The 24,250-nt window shown below is 36.7% G+C and overlaps 1 protein-coding gene across 4 annotated transcripts in view; it reads right to left on the reverse strand.

Moving 5' to 3' along the window:
* The window catches only part of tnr (tenascin R (restrictin, janusin)), a 226,242-nt gene that overhangs the window by 35,252 nt on the left and 166,740 nt on the right, over positions 1 to 24,250 (reverse strand). For 3 of the 4 annotated variants that reach the window (XM_055201777.2, XM_055201776.2, XM_073874149.1), the window contains exons 9-15: positions 15,192 to 15,461; positions 14,671 to 14,856; positions 9,920 to 10,009; positions 9,302 to 9,565; positions 7,807 to 8,073; positions 3,198 to 3,317; positions 2,967 to 3,110 (exon numbers count right to left, since the gene is read on the reverse strand). In XM_055201777.2, the coding sequence (XP_055057752.2) occupies positions 2,967 to 3,110; positions 3,198 to 3,317; positions 7,807 to 8,073; positions 9,302 to 9,565; positions 9,920 to 10,009; positions 14,671 to 14,856; positions 15,192 to 15,461 (1,341 nt within the window). The remainder of the gene's footprint in view (positions 1 to 2,966; positions 3,111 to 3,197; positions 3,318 to 7,806; positions 8,074 to 9,301; positions 9,566 to 9,919; positions 10,010 to 14,670; positions 14,857 to 15,191; positions 15,462 to 24,250) is intronic. The other variant, XM_055201778.2, reaches the window with a different exon arrangement.

Below are 24,250 nucleotides of genomic sequence, written 5' to 3' on the forward strand. Positions count from 1 at the left end.
TGTATTGTTGCATATGCTGGCAGCTTTAAATTGTTTGTTATTGGTTTTTACGTCAAAATAGAAGGTGTAGCCGAGTTTTGATTTTATATGCAAACAATTCTTATCTAGTTATTTGCAAGTCAGCAGTCTTTAGGCAAAGGCCGGCATCTGTTTGCTCTATTGTTTCACCACACTGTACGATGTGAGTAATTATTTAACGTCCTAGCTTAAGACATTGGCTCATTAATTCATTTCCGAGATATAATGCACGGCTGAAACAAATACAATTGCTGGGAATCCTACCAAATCATTTTCATAATCAGTATTGTTGTCTTGTTTTTCATCCTTATAAAGATAAATGTTCTTGAGAAGCACAAAGACTGGCTTTGAAAGACAACATCTTGAATCAAGTTTATTTTTCTCACCCACTGACAAATGACCTACTTTAGTCCTGAAACTCTAGAGGAGCAGGCTAATAGCTTCTATTCCTGCGATCCGTCAGTCAATTTGTTTGGACCACAGCATGAATCAACCTGATCGGCTTTTCATGTCATTTGTAGCCAAGGACAATGCCTGCATCTACCTCTACTTTTAGTCTCGTTGGTGTGGCACAGGACGTTATCAGAGCTCTGACAATCACCCACCTCCATCCCCAGCTCCACCTTTCTAGATGTGCGTATGGAAATGTTGTGCTAAACACTGGCTTTGTCCGAAATAGCCCCCCATTCACTATTCCATACATAGTTCACGTGAATGAGTGAATGAAAACGAGTGAGTGAATTCAGACACTTGATCTTCCAAAAAGCACTGCAGTGTGTGTGCCATCCAATGTTGGGGAGTAGTTAACTACAAGTTGTGACACTACTAACTTAACTAAATTTTCTGTAGCTTTACGGTAGTTCAGTTACTTTTAAAACAGCTTTAAAGGGACATTTCACTTTTTTTTGAAAATATGCTAATTTTCCAGCTCCCCTAGAGTTAAACATTTGATTCTTTATACCGTTTTGGAATCCATTTAGCTGATCTCCTGGTCTGGCGCTAACACTTTTAGCATAGCTTAGCACAATCCATTGAATCTGATTAGACTATTAAAGGATTAGTCCATTTTCTTAAAAGAAAAATCCAGATAATTTACTCACCACCATGTCATCCAAAATGTTGATGTCATTCTTTGTTCAGTCGAGAAGAAATTATGTTTTTTGAGGAAAACATTGCAGGATTTTTCTAATTTTAATGGACTTTAATAGAACCCAACATTTAATTCTTAACTCAACACTTATCAGTTTTTTTTATAAACAATCCCAAACGAGGAATAAGGGTCTTATCTAGCAAAACGATTGTCATTTTTGACAATAAAAATAACAAATATACACTTTTAAAGCACAACTTCTTGTTATGTAGATCCGGTCGTGATGCGCCAGCTGACCCCACGCAATACGTCATGATGTCAAGAGGTCACAGAGGACGAACGCGAAACTCCGCCCCAGTGTTTACAAGTGTCTTGAAAGAGGACCGTTCCTTCATTGTTGTATGTCAACTGATACTAATTAATGTCTTTGTGGCAGTTTATTGTTTAAAATGGTCCGCAAATGTGCGTTTTATATACGTAACACGTGACCTCCCTACGTCACTACGCATTTACTTTAGGTCGCGCTGGACCGGACCTAGATGAAAAGTTGTGGTTTAAAAGTGGATATTTTTTATTTTTCTTGTCAAAAATGACAATCGTTTCGCTAGATAAGACCCTTATGCCTCGTTTGGGATTGTTTATAGTTTTTGAAACTCCGTTGAAAAAAACTGTTAAGTGTTGAGTTAAGTAATAAATGTTGGGCTCTATTAAAGTCCATTAAAATGAGAAAAATCATTTTTGTTTTTCCTCAAAAAAACATAATTTCTTCTTGACTGAACAAAGAAAGACATCTACATTTTGGATGACATGGTGGTGAGTAAATTATCTGGATTTTTCTTTTAAGAAAATGGACTAATACTTTAACATCGGTTACTTTCAATAGCAGGGGACTACTTTTGAGCAGTGCGTAATATCACTACGCCTGCTGCAGCCATGTTACATCAGCAAAGTCACTGATTATTACGCCAGTTTGAGAGTATAGTTCCTAGCCATATCTGCCTGGAAAATTGCAACTTTTCATTTTCCGTTGGTCTTAGTACACTATGTAACTACAGAATAGTCAAGTTTTAAATAGGAAAAATATCAAAACTCTTTGGTTATTTTGAAGCGCGATGCTAATGGTCTAATCAGATTCAATGGACCATGCCAAGCCATGCCAAAAGTGGTACCAGCAGACTCTGAGATCAGCCGAATGGACTCCAAAACGGCAAGAATCAAATGTTCAACACCAGGAGAGCTAGAAAATGAAGCTTTTTTCAAAAAAGTGGAGTGTCCGTTTCACAGTAAATACTTTTTCCAGCATGTAGCGGTGTAGCACGACCAGATGCCTTTAGCTCTGTGCAGGGCACTGACTGATCGCAACAGCGTCGTCTTCTCTTGTTCTCTTGTTTGGCAGTACACTGACCAAAACAGATTTTGTTGTATTTATTGGCGTAATATTGCTGACCCCTAAATAAAAACTGTACTACATGCATACTGTTGCACCGGTTATTAATGACCATTATGTGGTGCGCTACAAAGCCACCAGGTAAGCTTCCACGCTGTTCATTGATTCCATTAGTAAAATTTCATTTCACTCCTGCGAGATAGCTGCCAGCCTCTCAGAGGACAGCAGAAACACACAGGGTGAGAGATGCTGCTCATTACATGCTAAATAATGTGCTTTATTCCTAAGATTGTCAGTATTACTATCCATTCAAATGCTTGATGAAGAAGTCTACAAGAAAAAACATTCTTCAAATGACATTTCTAATGGTAGAAAGGTAGTTTGCGAAATGCAAGGGGTTTTTCCAGAATGGGTAATATTGTAAGGGACAAATTAGTACATCTCTAAGTAACTGAATGTGAACAGAAGTACCTGTAAAGACAGTCGTGGAGATGATTTTGCTTTCTTGGCTTCCTTTCACTGCATTTAGCTTGATCTCATACTCGGTGGCCGGATGGAGGTTGGTCAGGGTGTAGTTGGTGACATCGCTGTCAATGACCACATTGTCTACTCTACCTGTGAATCAAGGACACATATAAATGTTACATTTGTTTAAAAAATAGTTTTTTTATTTTAGTAGTAAAGTAAATATGGAAGAGGTACCTTTTGGTGATTGGTAAGCCATTTTGTAGTAGTCAAAGGGTGCGAGCGGTTGAATCCATGATATGGTTGCAGACTCCTCTGTGATATACAACACACTCAAGTCTCTCGGAGGGTCCATTCCTGTAATTGTGGGGGCGAAAGGGCCATGATTAAAAAAAGTGCATTTCATTGACATAAAGTTTAAAGCCTTTTTTCTGTACACAATAAACGACAAACCAATAAACAGAATTCAAGAAACAGTGTCTTTTGTCAGCGGTTGATATAGAGGAAGAGACGTGTTGGTGTGGCATGGACGCACAGCACTCTTTACAAGGGCATTTGCATAGTTATTGTTTGCTGCAGTCCAGCAGGGAATCTTCTATGATTTGTTTATCTGTCCCATGAGCTCTTACAATAGCCGAGGTTATCGGAGACTGCATTTGTAAACGTTTAAACGGACTAACGGCGGTTCTATACCATTCTCGCAACTGAGACGGAAATAAAGAGATTTACTCCTGCCATTATTAAAGTGCCCAGTCATTAAAACGAGTGGAAAGCTATTCACACCTCCCAACATCATTAGACTAATGCATTCAATTCATAAACTATGGGTGCAATTCATAAACAGGTTGTCAAGCTCATTTAAATGCTTTCAGAGTAAAATATTCCAAGTAAATGAGTCACGATTATTCATGTATGCATATCTTAATTCATTTTCCACTCAGCAGAGCAGTCAATAAATATATTTTCCACATTCAGACTGGGTATAGAGGGCACAAAGAATGACTTTTTCCAGATTAATCCAGGTAATTATTCAGTCTTTCTTTCTACTGAACATATGGTCACTTTTTCATTCACTTTAAAAGTCTGCCAGTGTTTGAAAATATGAATTCAAACTGAAGCAAGTAGACACACTGGACATATAAGACTTCATAAAACAAATTAGAAAACAACAGGTGCGAGTGTTTAAAAGCACTCAAAATAATGTCATTATAAAAAAGTAAAAGTTGGAGTTTATTTAAAACTAATGAGGCTGCTGGGCAGACGGTCTCTGCAGAGTTGATTTTTTATGTTTAGAAATAGCTCGGAGACAATACAACATCTCTTTTGGCAACTGCAAATATCAGCAGCTCACCGACAGAACGGCTGAATAATTCCTGACACCTCCACATCGAGACAGAGGTAATTAGGGGAGGATTACACACTGTTGAGTTAATTAAGACACAAAAGGGTAAAAAAATCTGCCGTGCAGCTGTGTGAGGGAATCATAATGAGAAAATACAGCAGGTACAGATGAGACTCTCTTCTGCACACGCCGGCAAATTACTGTCTGCCGACGATGATTAAATGGACACGAAAGTGAACATAACTTTTTTCAAGCTACGGAAAACTTTAAATCGTTCGCCTGGAAAATATTGTATGGACGGTCTGATGTTTATATCTTAAACTTTACCCAAGTGTGTCAAATTTAGGTTCACAGAAGCGTCTGTAGATTTAAGCAGAATTAGATCATGCAACGGTATTCGATCGGGGTTTCAATGATAGCATTCACAGCTTTAAAAGTTGTCTTATTTTATGCGAAGCGACTTAAAATGCATTCAAGCTATAGATGTTATTTGAGTATTTGTGAAACACTTTACAATAGGGTTGCATTAGTTAATGCATTATGCAGATAGCATAAAGCTGCAATCTTCAGCTGCAAAATCAGTTGTTAAATAAATAAAAAAATCAGTGTCAAAACTGTCTCCTTACTTTACCCCGATTCACAACGGTAGGCATATTATAAGGATTTATAATTTGCTTAAGCAAGTCGCAGGAAATATAACTGAACTTTAACTTATTGAGTTATTACGTCACATCCGTAAACAAAGAAGAAGAGGTCCCCGGCCACTTTGTTGCATGTGTGTGCTGGTTGTAGTTTGCTCAACAGTTGCTTAAAGGAATAGTCTACTCATTTTCAATATTAAAATATGTTATTCCCTTAACTAAGAATTGTTGATACATCCCTCTATCATCTGTGTGCGTGCCCGTAAGCGCTGGAGCGCGCTGCGAGACTTCGATAGCATTTAGCTTAGCCCCATTCATTCAATGGTACCATTTAGAGATAAAGTTAGAAGTGACCAAACACATCAACGTTTTTCCTATTTAAGACGAGTAGTTATACGAGCAAGTTTGGTGGTACAAAATAAAACGTAGCGCTTTTCTAAGCGGATTTAAAAGAGGAACTATATTTTATGGTGTAATAGCACTTTTGGGAGTACTTCGACTCGCCTGAAAAGTCCGCTCCCCTTCTCCCTCTCATAATGGGAGAAGGAGGGTGTTACTGCGCCGAGTCGAAGTACTCCCAAAAGTGCTATTACGCCATAAAATGTAGCTCCTCTTTTAAATCCGCTTAGAAAAGCGCTATGTTTTATTTTGTACCACCAAACTTGCTCGTATAACTACTAGTCTTAAATAGGAAAAACGTTTTAAACATGCAGAAATAAGGCCGAAAGTATAATCAGGACTTGACGTGAAGTGGAGGGTCTTTTATCACACTGAAGGGGCTTATTTCATGACAACAACCTGCTGCCTGTACATTATCCCACTTATTACATGGCTATTTACCTCATAAGTAAGGTAAGGGACATTAAATATGTATTTAAGATATTTTATTTGGAAATTTTTACTGAATACAGACCTTACGTAAAGAAAACCTGTCTACTTCTGGTTTTAAAGGATTACTCAATTTTCTTAAAATTGCAGTTTCAACGCAGCTTCAAAGGGCTCTAAATGATCCCAAACGAGGCATAAGGGTCTTATCTAGCAAAATGATTGTCATTTTTAGCAAGAAAAATAAAAAAAATATGCAGTTTTAAACCAAAACTTCTCGTCTTCCACCAGCCGACAAGAATATTAATTTAAATAAAAGACATATTCATATTTAGTTTTAATTTAATATTAAACGGTACCTACATACATAATTTGCAACATCTATGTTAACGTGTGTTTAGTTTCAGGCATTTGTTATCTCGGAATAACAAACCTTGGAATGTCGTGACTGGCCAATCAGAATCAAGCATTTTATAGAGTGCTGTGTCATAATTTAATCTGCAAAGTTTTAAAGGGCGTGTTGCAGGTTAACCACCACTGTCGATTAATGGGTACATAAATCACTCAAGATATGTATTAAAATGTCTCAAAAATGGTCTTAAAGGCCACTTTTTTACGTTTTTGGTATTAACGTTTTTTTTTACACAATTCGGCGATGACGTCACGTTGGGGAGAAGTGGAGAAAGCCTCAGCCAGAGCCATAGACATCAGACATTTATTGCTGTTTAATACTTACATATATCATTTGGAAATCATATATTCATCGTAGGAAATATATAATGCAAAGTTACCATGCTAATTATTATTTATGATATATGTGGAGATAAATAAAACTTCGCACATCTGCTGATTTAATCCATTCATGTCCTGACCACCAGGCTAGAGATTTTTAAACATCCTTAATCCACACTTACTAGTCTATCAAATAATATCTCAAATATATTGTTTTGTGAAATAAAAGGATGCTTTGTTATATTGTTTATACGATCATAACGAATCACACAATCATTTTATATGCAGAAGCAGCGGTCAGCAGCTGCAGCACACTTGGATCCGACCGCATACATACTGTAATACAGGCGTTCGGCGGCTTTTTACATCAAATGATGTCAAAGGCTATGCCATTTGAGGAGGAACCGCTCATTGATCACCGTATTTTCATAAATCCTGTTCATGGTTAGACCTGCCAAACGGGTTGAGCACTCTTATATACTTTGTTGATCAGAGAGGCTGCACAGTTTGACCAGCGGTCTGCGGGAAACGGCCGCACATCACGCCGCCAGACGGTGTTGCTAATATAATTTGAAATGTATAACTATTATCAGATCGGCCCACCGGGAAAGTCCTGACTCTCCCGATTGCCACTCCGCTACTGGCTGGAAGTAAGTGCGTTTTGGTCACCGGTCGAGAAGCTTTCCCCGCGAACAGATGTGACGTGCCTCACTTAGCTTCCAGGATTTGAGACATGCTGCCTAAATCCGTTTGTGCTGAAGATAGCATAAACCCATTTCAGGCAGGATCATGGACCCCCTCAAGCCAGCACGCACAAGTATGTTAATTCTTTGTTTACTTTCTACACGAAGTTATGCTAACTTTATGCTGTCTGCCTATCTCTCTATACTAGCCTATCTTTCTGTCTGTCTATCTATGTATTTATCTATAATCTGCTCGTCTCTCTATAGTCACTCTCAATGCTCTCAAGGCGGCTTTGGTAAATTCTCTCCCCAGCGTGGCGTAATACAGTGCGTTGTGGGGGAAAGGAGAATCATTGCAAACCTGTACTTTTTCGTATAATATTCCGTTTTGTGATACCCAACAACATAAAATACAATGAATAACAGTTTAAATGTTTATAATCAACAAGCAAATTGCACGAATTCATTGAAAAGTTTAACCTCCAACATGCCCTTTAAAGAATGATTATCTTGGAAATATCATGTAAACATAAGTATTATATACAGTATATAAACAAAATAAATGACCTCAGACGTACTGTATAAAGAACACCCGTGAACATCACATTCATTAGCAATAATACCTGTTGTAACCGGACCTACAACCGGTTCTGAGGACACATTGCCGTGCATGGTTACCAAGGAAACGGTATAGCGCCTGGAGGGCAGAAGACCAGTGAGGGCGATTTTTGTTTTGGAGCCGTCTAGAGCGATCTCAGAATCATCACTCGAGTCCTGGGGACTGTAGTTCAAGATGAATGCATCAGCAGGCGGGGCCGGTGAACTCCAAGCCACAGTCAATGAATCAGATGTGACATCAGAGAAATACAGCTGTGTGATAGGGCGAAAGCCTGAAATCGAACACCAACAACTGAATTACAGATATAAGGACTGTTGGCTCCTGAGCTGATAGACCTTTTAAAGGAACAAGTCACCAAAAATTGAACAGGTTTTAAATTTTCAGATGAGCTATTTCTTTAGACGATCTTTCATTGATTGGCACATCTTAACAGAATAATATGGCAATAGAAGAATGTTGGAAGACGAAACAATGATGTGATTTGATAAAAGCAGAACCATGCAGATGCAGCCAGAACAAAGAAAACTAGCAAACCATATTGAATGAAGCAGAAAATGAGGATGGTATCATGACAGACATGAATGTGTTGATCTGCAATGCCAAAGCAAGTGAAGAAAGTTTGTTGCGAATGCGAGAAGAAGAGAAAGACTGAAAAGTTGATGTTAAGAAAGAAAGGACAGATGGGTAGCTGAATTTTGATGAAGGATGATTAAATGTAGATGTGCCCATGCACCTGTTTGAAAAAGAAAAGTTACAGGATTTGTTGAATCACCTTTGCAGACGGTCAACACTGAAGTAAAAGTAATTTCACTGCCAAGCCTTGTTACACTTATATGGAAGGTATTTTTGGTCTTTTTAAAATTAATTAATTAAATGATAAAATAAGAAATAAATCGCAAAATATGTCCCAAATTTGAAAATTAAATGATAAAATAAAAATTAAAACATTAAATTAAATTATTTCATTTTCAACGTGATGAAGCATCATTCTGGCCAAATTGAAAAATAAAATTAAATTGATGATTTGACATTTCATTTTCCATACCTTTAAATGGCTTAGTCAAGTAAAGTAAAGGATCTTTATTGTCATTAAAAAACACTAGTAAAAGTAGAAACAAACTACTGTAAGTAAAAATAATAGGTGAATTTTTTTCTTATTTGTGACTCAGTCTGTGAAAACTCAGCTAAAGTCAATAAAATCAATGACTGAAATCAAACTTAGATTCCCATTACATTATGAGGCATTGTTATTATAATAAATAATACATGAAAAATTATAATAACACATAGAATTAAATTAGCTCATATATGCATATGTATACTGCATATGAAACAATAAAACAATGCAATTCTAAAAAGCCCCAAGCCTCTGCGCCATTATAGATACAGAGAGATGAATTTGATATTTTCTGGCCAATACAGTAACACTGTGATTTCCAATGTAAACGTGCGTGATATATGGATGCTCAGCAGTATTCAGTTCCCCAAAGATCAATTACCTGTGAAGGCATCAATTGTGGCGGCCGCGCTTTGCTGTCTGCCCCTCTGTGCTGCAACCGTGATGGTGTATTCGGTGGCCGGCTCCAGACCTGTCAGTGTGGTGATGGTGATGTCCTTGGGTACCGTAAGCTCGGTCGTAACTCCAGCAGAGGAGGTGTAGGTCACCTTATAATGGTCGATAGGCCCCTGCACCGTGCCCCACAACAGGGTGATGGTGTTGTCTGTGGAGGCTGTGACCGTCAAATCCAAGGGGACATCCAGATCTGAAGATCAGAGATACTGTAACTGTTGGTTTCTAATAGGAGTACAATGTTGTTTGGTACACCAGGGCAAAGCGTTTGTATTCTTGTATGACATTATCAGCTGTAGAGAGACAAAATGCTAAAAAATTGATTCGCAAGTTTCTGCAGGAGAAACCGGGGAGTAGCAACTCATAATCAGGATGTTATTTAAGGATTTTTAATCGTATCAAGCTGATAAGATTTATGATGTCCCAGACGTTTTCAGAGTGTTCCTACAGTATGCCCCTGAGAAATACTAACTGCTTATTGTCTAAAAGAGAAGTTTACTTCACCAGGAACTGATATTGCTAAAGCTATAATTTGATCAGCACTTGCCTGTTCTTGCATTCATTGTTGCTGGTGTGCTTTGGTTGGCACCAAGTACAGCTGAAATTCCAATGCCATATTCTGTGCCAGGCAGTAAATCTGAGAGAAAGAGAGAGCGAGAGATAAATAAAGATATATACAACCACTCCTCAAATATTTAGGGTCACAAACTCATTTTTTGTTTAGTTGTCCATGTTTAGTCTAATATGCTTATCAAAATGAAGAAATAACATGAATGTCTAAAAATAAATCAAAACTATTCTATATTTTCTCATCTTCAGTGTAGTCACACTGAATAGTAGAATTTGCACAAATGTTCTGTCATTTTATTAAGCAGCTTCTTGAGGTATCACACTGAGATGATTTTTATTCAACATTGAAAGATCAAATCTATGACATATTACTAGCTGCTTTTTCTTCATTATTTAGTCAAAGTCATTCATTTAAAAAAAATAAAAAAATGAATGCAAGTTTTCTAATGAAACAAATTAATATGTAGGCACACTTATACGTTTATCTGCTAAAGTAATTTCTAACATGTAAACATACTTCTTCAGATTAAAAGATTTTTAGTTCATGAGAAACATCAGTCAACTTTTGAATGGTTCAAATGCTGGATTGTTTTTAAAGTGCCAGTCAGGTCCAATTTCTAAGCTTCCTAATATTGTTAAGGAGTCCCCAACAACAGGTTTAAATGCATGCAAGGTAAAAAAAACACTGTAATTTTCTCGAAGTATAAATTAAATATTACCCTCTTTCTCAGAGATCCCCAAACGATTTGTGCAAAGCCATTCAAAGATTCAGGGCTTTATTTTAACGATCTAAGCGCATTGTCTAAAGCGCACAGTGCAAGGTCTAAATGTGTGTGTTGGAATCCACTTTTGCTAATTTAACGACGGGAAAAATTGTTTGTGCGCCGAGAGAAGAGTTGGTCATATTTTTTTTAATGAGTAATGGGAGTATTTTAGGCGTAACGTGCAATAAACCAATGAGAGTCTCAGCTCTCATCCCCTTTAAAAGCCTGTTGCGCTGGCTCTATGTCTAATCCCTATTTAGATGACGGACTTTGTAAACTGCAAACTAAGCGGAGGAAGAAGATCCCCAGTTTAAGATTATTGTTAAATAATTGTGTTGTTTTTCACTATTTTTTTATTAAAACCTTTAAAACCTGGTTTTTAATTGCTTTAAACGTATGGCTCTCCAATATCATCAAAAAAATTTTTACAAGTATGTAAGAAAAGGTTTGTACTCTAAAAATACTTTATTTGCAAACAGGAGATAAAGAATTTACAAACAGCTCTCTGCACGTTTCAGCACTTGGATAGCGTTCAGAGTTTTTTTAAGCATTAGTTAAAAATGTTTCTCATCTCACCATATCCACAGGTACAGAGTCATCATATACAATAAATCAGTGAGGTAGCATTTAAAAAAAAACATTTAAAAACAGATGCATTTGTTTAAAGCAAAGCATTTATTTACTTACCAGGCTGCAGGTGAAGCAGCTCTTTGCACCTTCTAACGTCTCATAATTAGTCCTCATTTATGTCCAAGAGACTCAATAATAATCTTTAACATTCAATCCTTTAATCTTTCATATTTAAAAGCATTTTTGTTCTGCTGCGCATTCATGTTCTATGTGATAAGCAAACCCCCGTTGTCCTCCCGTTTATAAGCGCATATTACTAATGCGCTCTTTAAATAACAAAAAACATATTGCGTACACACCTCATTTTCAGACCAGAACGTCCATGGTCGCAAAAGGGGACGCAAATGCATTTGCTATTTAAACAACGTGGCACTAAACGTATAAATGATAATTGTGCAGGGTGGAAACTAGCAAAAGACACTTGCGTCACGCATTGCGCTGCATTGCGCTGCATTGCGCTGCATTGCGCCGGGTGTAAGATAGAGCCCTCAGTCTGCCTAAACCTCACCTTTCGGTAGCTTACTCTGCTCTGATTGGTCAACTGATACAGTCTCACAAATTTATGTACCTATAGTCACATAATTTTTTTTATCCACTTTCGTAATACTGTCAAGAATTTCTGAGTTTTTTCATGATCGTATCACGAATTTCTGTTTATGTGTCATTGTCACATATTGGTTACTCAACTGCTTTTTCATATTTTCAAACCATTTTCACCGCAACATGCGTGTTATCTGCAACCAATTGCTAGCGTGACTTAAGACATTACAATAAACTAGACATTCAGAATACTCAGGTGAAAATAATGTAATAATCTTATAATAATCACGTTGGTCCAGATAAATGAGTACAGAACCATCTTATATGGCCAAACGTTTAGCAAATCCCACCTTGAAAAAGTAATTTTAACCACTGATCCTTTACATCTTCATCCTTTGGTAAATGACTCCCGACTTTAAAAGCCAATAACTTGATTTAGTGTGAACTTTTTGGGTTAACAACTTTGCACACCGCTTACATTGATGGACAGCTACATGACACAATGCAAAAAAGGTAATTTTCGATACTGCATCTGACTGGCTCTCTAACCCATTTTTGGGTGAATGTGGACATTTTCTATATTATTTCATACCAACGGTTGGGTTTGTCCAAATTTTACCCAACCATGGGTTAAATGTGCCTAAGAATGCATTGATACAAATATGTTCAGTTGTTCTCTGATATCTACATAGAAGGTATGTGACTAAATTAAGTGCAAAAATTATCCAGAGAAGGTTTTACATGTACATTTACAACACTAGGATTTGTCCCCAGAATTAAATGGTCTGTTATTACCCTATTTGAAAGGGTCATAAATAACGTTGAGCTCTGCTCTGATTCACAGCAAGGCTCATGTCAGTCTCACATTAGTAAACAGACCTTGAGCCTGTATTTATTGACTGCAATTTGAAGATGTTTAAACCTGTTTTAGACAAAAATACAGATTTTGAGGAAAAACTAATTGTTTGGAGATTGGAAACGGATGTTTTGTGTTTACCTCCGAAATGTAACTAAAACGTCAACAGTGGAACTTCATCCTTAAGGCTAGCATATAGCATTAACTAGCATATAGCGCTAACTCAGCAGTAAAAACTTTATTTTAACCATTGTAACAACATTGTAATGAATGTGTAATTTAATGTTGGGGCGTACATGTCGACTGTGTTCTGTTGAGATTTGCCTGTTTTTCATATTGGTCATTTGCATACACAACGTTTAGATAAGAAGGAGGAAACAATCACGTTTGAGGCTCATGATATGCCATTACCATGTACAGAACTCTTATTATTCATCTACTATTATTCAAGTAAATACAGTTTTACCTTCTATGGCACCTTTGAAACAACCCAGCATGTATTGTACAGCATATAAAGATAAGGCGAGGATATGAAAAAAATAAACTGTATTGTCTGTAATAGCATGGCCAAAACCAGATTAGTGAAGGCTCGTGGTATTATTACATGTGCATTGAAAGTCATTAAACATGCATTCACTAAAGGAAAAATCCAAAGCATCAGAAAGGAAACGAATCACCTTGAGGTGACTCATACCGTCTTAGAAGTGAGAAAATAAAAAGTTCCCTTCAATGTTTAGCGTCTAATGTTGCTTACTTGAGGGAAAAATCTGTTAATGAGAGGGAAAAGTCAGCATGGCAGCACATTTGAGAGGGGCTGTAGACATCGCTGTGTTGTCAGCCTCCCCCAGGCTACAATCAATCTCAGAAATGCCATGAATTCAGTATAGGAACATACGATGCCCTGCCCTACAGTTTCTATAGCTATGTGTTAAATGGTCAGAGAGCTGTCTACGATCATATTGTTCATTTCAGGTACCTGGTGCTATAAATTCTCAAAAAAGGTACAAAAGTGGTCACTGGGGTAGTAGCCTTTAAAAAAGAGTGCACGTTAGTACCTCAAAGTAACATATTGGTGGTACCTTTTTAAGGGTGGTGACAATAAAATTCTTTTTGCAAGTGAGTGTGTAGTCACAATTTTGTGTTATATATTTGGATTTATTCTTTTTGACTTGCACCTCGGACGGAGTGCGTTTGTTTCTATTTTTTTAACCTTTTTAAGGGTACCAGTGACAGCTTTTGTATAAAGCACCAGTCTTCTGAACAATGGTAACTACAAAACTCAAAGAAACAGAAAGTCTTCCAAATATCGAAGATAAATTAACATTAAACACTAACAAGTCTTTCTTTTTAGTTAAAAACAAACAAAAAACGTTTTAATTCAAATTTTACCCTCCAAATGCAGTCCCATGCAAAGCATGCTGGGATCTGCAAGTCCACTGCCTAGTTAGTTATGTTTACAAAAATAATTCATGTAGTTTTTACACAAAATTATTAAGTTAATTTCTTTCTTACAAATTGAAATAGATTATACATAATAAAATTAAGTTGAATTTACTCAATAATGTGTTCATTTAGAATTACTCAAATTATTCCAATTTTTATTTTATTTTAACTCATATTTTAATTTTAAAAACAAGAATTAAAAATATTGAATACAGTTTACTCAATTTATTTTTGTTAAATCTACTAAGGCACAGAAACACTTTTTACAGTGTACCTTTATTTCTAACAGTGGATGTACATATACATTAGTGTACAATACATTTGAACACTAATGAGATCACACTGACAATATCTTTATTCACCAGTGTTTATTATAGTCTATAGTGTTTTCTATCATCTCCACTGTTTGTAATGGTTTTTGTTTTTGTTTGCTATCATAATGATCATGTATTTTATAGAAATATGCTGTTGAATGAACCCTGGGTTTGAGTTTACCAGTGAGGGTGGTCTTGGTGGTGTAGCCGTCATTGCGCGGGACGATGACCTTGTCATACTGATCTCCAGCTAGTGTGCTGTAAACCACACTGTAGCTTTCTACATCTGCTTCACTATTGTCCCATTCCAGCTCCAAGCTAGTGGATGTTTTCGACAACACTCGCACGTTCTTTGGTGCATCGATTTCTAAGAAAAAAAAGATAGATATTGCTATAGGTTAACTGGTTGAAAAGGGCACTATAGCAATACAGAGTACGGTTCTCATGCTAATAAGATACAAAAAGCTGATTAATTTGTGTTGTGTTAATGCAGCATAACTTGGATACAGTAGAAGCATCTGCCAAATGCATTAATGTAAAAGTAAATGGACCACTCAACCTAATTTCATAGAGAGCATTGACATTGTTGCATTGTGTAAGGTTAAACACAGTACCTCATTTACATAAAAAAAATGTAAAATACTGAAAGAAACTTTATGTATTTCTATGATTCATTCTAAAGACAGTCACAGAGGGTCTCACCTGTATTAAATGCTGTGAAAATGGCTTCGCTTTCATTGCCATTTCGGATTCCACTGACTGATACTTCATATGTTGATCCGGGCCTCAGGACTTGGAGTGAGTACTGGCTTAAAGTCGGCGGCAGACGAAAGGTGGTTTTTGGTCCATCTACACCCAACAGCCCGTATCGCAATATGATCTTGTCCACTTTGGCTTTGGGTGAGGTCCACTCCACGAACGCGACTGTGTCTGAGACATCTCGTACGATAAGCTGGGATGGCCCATCGATTACTGAAGAAAAGACATACAATCATTTCAATGTCATAAGCATGTACAATGCAATAAATGTCATAAAATAGTGGCAACACATTAAAAAAGAAAAGGCAAAAAGATGTGAGAATATGCAGAGTCTAATAATAACATTTAATAAAGTTAAGACTTTAAAAATCACTGTGTGAAGCATTAAACAAAATTGCAATCTTTTACATAAATACATTTTTTTTAACTTAGCTGTGAAAACACGTGCTTTTCATCTGAAACACGAAAATATTCAACTCAAGCGAAAAATTTGCTTGCTTCCTATTAAGTAAAATCCGTTGAGTAATCTAGAGTGAGGAACGCGATGCTTTGCGTTTGGTACGTACGCAGCATTGGAATAGCATAGCAGTATTTACTAGGGTGACCATACGTGCCATTCTTCCCGGACGCGTCCTGGCCAGGACTTCGGTGTATTTTCCGGAAGTCGTATTTGTTGACCGCATACGCCATTCAGTTAAAAACATAAGACATACAATCGTAGTTTCATTCTTACATTAACTCTTTCCCCGCCATTGACGAGTTATCTCGTCAATTAAGAAAAAACACTTCTCTGCCAATGACGAGAATTTTTGGCTTTCCACAATACGGCTATTATCCGCAACTTTTACAACCCGGAAGTAACGCCTCACATGAAAGAGAAAGAACTCAGTGTATGTTTTGATGATCGCTCTGCATCTGATCTCTATAAAAAGTCCTTCGCAAAAATGGAATTATCTCAGCTTTTGCTGAAAATTTTGTGTTTTTGAAGAAACCTATCCATATTTGAGAGGCTCAAAAGAGAACTAATAAAGGTTTCTTCTTCCAGAAGACGCATCCGAAATCCTGGCCAGGACGTGTCCAGAAAGAACGGCATGTATGGTCACCCTAGTATTTACTTTTATACTACACTGCACATTCTATTTGGATAAGAAGTAGGAATATTCATATTATACATTGTATTAAAACATTTATATAGTAGTTAAATGTAGCACTGTATACTGACACAAAATATCATATAATCACGTAGGAATTAATGAATTATGAACAGACTATTGGAAATATCAGTAAAACAACTTCAGCTAATATTATGGCGTGTTTGGACTAAAAATTTAATAAATATTACTCCTGTCTTTAGAAATTTGAAGTAAACATATAAAATCAATCAATATTTCTCCAAACATGCACGCCTTTGAACCAAAAGCCCCGAGGGATATTATTTTGTAAAGAGCTTTCATGATGAGCAGGAACTAGATTTTTCTCAATGAATGCGACAGAGGGTAGAGCCCTGCATTTCAGCACAAGCCCGACGAGGCCCGACCTTTTTACATCCCTCGGGTCGGGTTTCGGGCCAATTTTAACGTCACAGCTGATACGCGGGCGGACCTCGGCTTATTTAGGCTTCTTCATCTTTTTATATTTTTCAATTTAATTAAAATAACATTTTGACAGACGATGATTGCAAAACAATAGTAAGACTTTTAACCTATAGCACGAGTCCGCTATAAGCACAGCCAGCCACACATTTACAATGCAGCTGTTGCGTATTTAACAGCAGAACCTTCAGCGCAACGGGAAATAATATTAATGGAGGACTAGATTAAAACCTTGGATACTGCGCATAATCTATGCAAACAGCATAGACATATACATAGGCCTACTACAGGGTTAATAGTGCCACATGGTGATCCACAGTAAAAATGACAAATTTTACCTCTTAGCAAAAGGAAAAACCCCCAACATTCAAAAATGCATGATAATAATGTGTCAAGGCTCTGCATTCAAAAAATGTTGTTATAATGGAAGTCAATGGGGCAAAAACAGCCACTAACAATAAATGAGAGAGAAAAAAAATAAAAACTGATGCTACACAAAAACTAAAAATGCTTCAAAGCCAATGTTTTTACCAATATTTAACATCCCCAAGACTGTGAAAAAGGTTAAAAAAAATCCAGGTTACAATCACTTTTTATATTGAAAATCTGTCATTTTGTGTGTGTTTTTTCCCCAAATCAGTGACACCACTTGTAAAGTTGCCAATTGAGGAGTTAAAATCATGGAATTTTTGTGAAGATTTGGTAGTTTTGATCAGTACTGAGGTTGATTAACAGATTTATGTAAAAAAAAATGGAAAAAATATTCATCTGATCCATTTTTATAGCCGTTGAATTTAGTGGATGTTTTCATCCACTAACAACACGAAAGGGTAGTAAATTTGAACAAGGCACAAGGGTTAATTTTTTAACAATTATTCCATAGGTTTCAGTTCTGGGCCCCCCCTCAAGCCCCCCAACACCCCCCCCCCCCGGGCCCGGGACAACAGACCCATTTGTCCCCCCCTGTCGGCGGGCGTGCATATACAAATCCCCCAAGAAATACAAGCACAAACTAGTTTTGCGATAAATAAGCCTACTATTTTCTTTAGGGCAACGTGGCCATCTGCCTCAGAAACAGATACTGTATTATCAAACACAATGAAAATCTCTGGTGCTTTAAACTTGAAAAGTGCAAGCAATCTCCAACCTCAGCCTCCCTCTGCTGTGATGTGGAAAATGCTGCTAATTGGACCTGGAGAGACGGAGCTGAAATCCACATTTAACTTTCAAGAGATGAGCTTTTAAGGTGTAATGTGTTTTTTAGTGGCATCTAGTGAGGAGAATTGCAACCAACCTCAATTTCGAAACGCATTGAGATTTTCGTCATCTTGTGTGAGATAATCACATTCTTCATTCTGGATGCAATGAATTCTTATTTGATTATATTACAAACCCAGATGCAACAGCGCTGATGCCATCATCTGTGCACAGTTGTGAGAACATTGCTGCATTTTGTTATCTGATAAAATTAAAACGTCATCAGAAGCACTCACAGAACTTCCAAAATGCACTACTGCAATGTTCAATTCACAAACTGTACAAAGATGATGGTTAAAAATAAATGTTACGCAGTTATGTCATTTCAAAAGTAGCTTCTGCCAATATGACTATGCAACGTGATCTCATGAGAATACGTGTGTATTTTAACGTTTCAGTGTGGTTGTACAATACGTACATTTACTTACATTTAAAACACACTGAAACCTATAATATCAATGTTATGACAGGACTAATACGTAAAATATTTACGTATTTACAGCTTTACAAACGTACAAATTTGTACGTAAGTTATTCCTATTCATAAATATTAAAATCACGGGCATTGGCATTTCTTACTCATAATAATGGCATGTTTTCAGTCATATTTTCTAACTTATTTATTTAAGACAGTTTACCCATTTACCTAATGAAATGATTATGATATTCAAAGAATTTCACAATATTGAACATTTTAAAACTTTAAAATGAATAACATTTCTGTATTTATTTAACTTTTTTTATATTTAGTTTGTTTGCCATGACACACAAAAACGCGTTTTCTCCTATGCTGTCTTCTATGCAATAGGTTATTATTACTACTAAGCAATAATTACAACAAAATGCAACATAAATTCACAAAATAATTTTACTTTTATTCATTTGCTGGGAGAATCCACATCTTTAAAATTCATATGATTGTATTTTAATATTCACTACAAATAAGTTGTTGTGATTACACTTGTCTTTCTGTTATGCTTTTTGTAACAGTAACATTAAATGATTTTAATAAACTATTTTGCTTAGGACTGCGGTGGCTAAAATATCTTTTGAATGCTATGTTTTTACGAAAATGTTCCTAAACATATCTGTCCGTTGCGTTGCATAATATAAAAATAATACATTACGTATTTAAACATTTTATATTAAAAGTGTTTGGGTTTAGGAGTTTGGTGGTAACATCGCTAAAATGGTTAAAAGGAAATTATTAAGCAATCTTTATGGAATGAAAGATACGTAACTGTTTTACGTTTTTTAGCTGTAAAAACGTAAAAATGCTACGTTTAAATGTTGAAAATATGTCTACATTGTACGTTTTAGCATCTATTTAAACGTACAAAAAATATGTTTTTTTGTTTTTTAAAGTTACGTGTAAATACTGCGGATTTAACAATCCCTTAAAGGATTAGTCCATTTTCTTACAAGAAAAATCCAGATAATTTACTCACCACCATGTCATCCAAAATGTTGATGTCTTTCTTTGTTCAGTCGAGAAGAAATTATGTTTTTTTGAGGAAAACATTGTAGGATTTTTCTAATTTTAATGGACTTTAATAGAGCCCAACATTTAATACTTAACTCAACACTTAACAGTTTTTTTCAACAGAGTTTCAAAGGACTATAAACAATCCCAAACGAGACATAAGGGTCTTATCTAGCGAAACGATTGTCATTTTTGACAATAAAAATAACAAATATACACTTTTAAAGCACAACTTCTTCTCTAGATCCGGTCGTGATGCGCCAGCGTGACCCCACGCAATACGTAATGACGTCAAGAGGTCACAGAGGACGAACGCGAAACTCCGCCCCAGTGTTTACAAGTGTCTTGAAAGAGGACCGTTCCTACGTTGTTGTCTGTCAACTGATACTAATTAATGTCTTTGTGGCAGTTAACTGTTTAAAATGGTCCACAAATGTGCATTTTATATATGTTACACGTGACCTCCCTACGTCACTACGCATTTACGTTAGGTCGCGCTGGACCGGATCTAGACGAAAAGTTGTGGTTTAAAAGTACTTTTTTTTTCTTGTCAAAAATGACAATCGTTTCGCTAGATAAGACCCTTATGCCTCGTTTGGGATTGTTATAGTCCTTTGAAACTCCGTTGAAAAAAACTGTTAAGTGTTGAGTTAAGTATTAAATGTTGAGCTCTATTAAAGTCCATTAAAATGAGAAAAATCCTGCAATGTTTTCCTCAAAAAACATAATTTCTTCTCGACTGAACAAAGAAAGACATCAACATTTTGGATGACATGGTGGTGAGTAAATTATCTGGATTTTTCTTTTAAGAAAATGGACTAATCCTTTAAGAAACTTTGGTGCACGACGTCCCTGAATGAATTGCAGTTAAAGTCTTTTGCATGACAACAGTCTTTCACTATTAAAAGTTTTACAGCTAGACGAAAGCATAAATGAGAAAAACGTCTGAATGTTTACTGAAAGTTTTTTACCCACAAGAGAGATTTCTTCATTTGATTTGAGGCACACCAGCACAGTCTAATTTTTAGATCTAAACCATAAGAGACTTGGCAAATGATCGCTGTTTATTTTCCCCTAAAAATGTTGCATTTTAGCGCATAAGCAGCCCAACTACCATTAGTACTGAGCGTGTGCTTAGCAAAACCTTGTCTTCCCAGTCCATCTCAGGAGGAAGATAAATCTTAGCGCACATAAATAATTAAGTAACATCGAATTTGTCTTTCTTTATCCAATAAGGTATCAGCAGTGGACATGTGAAATATTAATGGACTCCCATGCATAATTAATGCCTCTTTAATTATGGTCGACGGTGAGGCGCGTTGAAATTAATGACATTTTCACAGTTTGAATTGTTCAGGAAAGACTCAATTGAATCTAATCCTGCAGTCTGTATGTGACAGAAGAGAAATTCTCGGGTGAAGTTTACATTAAGTGCATAATTGCTGACAGACTGATCCATTCATCATGGTGACATTTTCCATTAGCTGAACCAATGTGACACATCCCTGCAGTTTATGGCTTCCCAGCCCCCTCACCCGATCATTCGAGAGGTCTGTGTTTACACCTGGGTCTGCGTGTGCGCACCGTATCGGTGACTGTAACTTTCTCTGCGTGTCCTGTCAGACGACTTCGCAATGTCGTTTCATGCTGTCAGCTAACAGTAAAACGACCACGTTCATAGTGTAGTTTAGAGAGGAGCCCCCTGTTCGTCCTTACAGCTACACACGACATGAATTTCAGCAAGGGAAGCATCGATGGGACATGGCAGATGGGTGGAGGAAATCACCGTTGAAAGCACGTTCAACTTGTTGACACCAGCTACAGGAGAGGTTCTGGTGACTCATCTGGCTCAGGGATAACTTGAAGGGAAAAGCTTTTACATTGTTCACTTTCATCTTCTCCATGCACGGCGAGCAGTGATGAACTGGATCCCTTTCCTCTGTGCATCCGCACATTGAAAATATGTTTTCGCTTTTCGAACATTTATGTCTTCATTAATGATGAAGGACCCCGGTATTTGTTCTTGCACATTAAGAGCATCAACAAACTCTTTCTTGTCGAGTACACCGAATTCATCCAAGCATGGGCTCTGCATTCTTCTCTATTATTGTAAAATAAACATCCCTCTGGGATTCATACACCGGATTTATATTCATTACTCACCACAGGGTACACGGAAGAGTTTAAAGACTGAAAATAAATTAGCAAGCGTAAAGACCCGGATGGTCTGTAAATGTTTGATATAAGGACGTGTGGTGTCCAGCGTCACATTTGAACATTAAAAGGCCTGTCAAATGACATAACTTGTCTGTCCTCTGATAATTAATTTCTATTCTAATGCATGGTTTTCATCACTGAGGATCCATGCAATATGCCAAACTTTTATGGATGTCACACTAAGAAACAAATACTGTAAAGTACCATTATCCTACACAGTAATAGGTTTCCAAAAACATAGCAAACCAGATTACTTTAAAATCATGTATGTGAGAGGTGCTTGGTCATGTACAAAAAGTCCCTTAAGGAAAGTCACGCCCTTACAAAAATTGCAAAAATTAACCATGTTTTTGGCGTATTGATTACTATTAGCAAAACCATAGTTTTACTACACTAACCATGGTTTGACTATGGTTTTTGAAAACCATTGTTGTCAACATCATGGTTATTTTGTGGTTACCATGCTGTTACTACAATAACCATGTTTTTATTTTATTTTAACTGTACTAAAACCATTGTAATTTTTTTGTAAGGGTGGCACTAGGTGTCCATGTTTCCAATGCCTCTGGGCAGTTATTTCAGTCATGCAAGACTAAAACCCCATCCAAGGTAATAGGCCAAGACAGATATCTTTAAAACTGTGTGCTAAAATAACAATTAAATAACATTTTTAATCCAACGTGGTCTGGAGAGGTGTGTGTTTGTGTGTGAAACGCGTAACCATAGCTGCTCGGTTAAAAGGAAAATACAATGAACACTTAATATGCCCTCCTGGCTTTACACTCTGAGTAGTAAAAGAACAAGGTCAGAATCAGAGGACTCGCTGGCTGACATCCCACCAAGCCAGAATGATATCGCTGCAGGTCAGACGCAAGGTTTATTCAATACCCTTTTGTAATATATATTTAGTTTAATTGCTAAACTACAAGTGAACGAAATTTCAATGAATTTGAACGATGTGCACCGAATTTTACCACCCGCAAAATGGAAAACAATCGGACAAAATAAAGTGATGACTTTCTAGTTTCAAATGGCCAGTATTTTGTTATTCTTGAATCCATAGACATGGTATTGGTGTCATTTTAAAGTTTTATTTTCAAGCTCTTTCATGCTACTTTTAGCATTTAACCATGTTGAAAATTTTACTCACATATCAACCTTTTGCACATTTTATTTTTGTTCAATAGCTCTTTCTACAGTAGCTCTTTCTAAGGGTATTTTTTCTAAATCCTTTTGTACATTTTATTTATGTTCAGTAGCTATTTCTATCTCAAGCAAATCCACAAACTTATAAAAGGATTTATTATTTTTTACAAGGTCGTCTGTTGACTGCTGAATATAAAACCCCTTCAATAAAGTAGAGTCAGCAAAAAAAAAAAAAAAAGAGTACCAGCACCTCTTTTGGGCCACTTAAAGCACTGATGTGGAATGATACTAATTAATGTCTTTGTGTCAATTTATTGTTTAAAATGTCCGCAAGTGTGCATTTCACATATGTGACGTGTGACCTTAGATTACGTATTTCGTAAGGTCGCGCTGGCACGTCAAAGGGCTAGTGCAAGATGAGAAGTTGATTTTTTTTGTGAAAATGACGATTGTTTTGCTAGATAAGACCGAGGGGCAACCTTCCGATCTCTCTGATGAGCCAATACGGAAGTGATTTAAACTGCAATTCATCGACCGGCCGCTAGAGTCAATTCCCATAGACCCCAAATGGCCATCTTTAAAGCAAAAACTAATATTTTTACAGCTGGTACAAAAGGTGTTTTTGGTCTGTGTAGCTAATTTTGCCCTCATGACAACTGTGAGAGGCGTGAATTGTTTTGTAAATCATCCATTTAAATTATATTAAGTCTGCATAATTAAGGGAGTGGCCACTTGAGTGACGGTTGAACAGCGACTGCTGTTACTAGAGTCAAGCTAGGCAGGTGTGGTTTTAACAACCAGCCACCTCAGCTTCACCCACGTCCCACCTCTTTACCCATTTTCGGATATCTCAAGTGATGCGCGGTGACGCGTGGGCAACATGCCGACGGCAGCTATTGGCTTCAAATACGATTTTTAGAAACATATGGGTGACGTCATGGACACTACATCCATCTTTTTTACAGTCTATGGATAAGACCCTTATGACTCAGTTGAGATCGACACTAAAGTCCACTATATGGAGAAAAATCCTGGAATATTTTTCTTGATAAACATAATTTCTTCTCGACTGAACAAAGAAAGACATCAACATCTTGGATGACATGGGGGTGAGTAAATGAGCAGGATTTTTTTTTTTTAAAGTGAAAGACGCTAAAACAACAATTAAACAGGATATTTAATCCTTACAAGAGCAGTCATATTAAGCATTGAATTTCCCCCATAGTGATAGTGTCCAGTCTTGTTATATCCGTTATGTTTGGAAAAACTTACTTCAACAATGTTCACGGGGTTTTATAGGATGTTGC

Source organism: Misgurnus anguillicaudatus, chromosome 2 (genome assembly GCF_027580225.2).
Source record: "Misgurnus anguillicaudatus chromosome 2, ASM2758022v2, whole genome shotgun sequence".
Classification (NCBI taxonomy): Eukaryota; Metazoa; Chordata; class Actinopteri; order Cypriniformes; family Cobitidae; genus Misgurnus; species Misgurnus anguillicaudatus.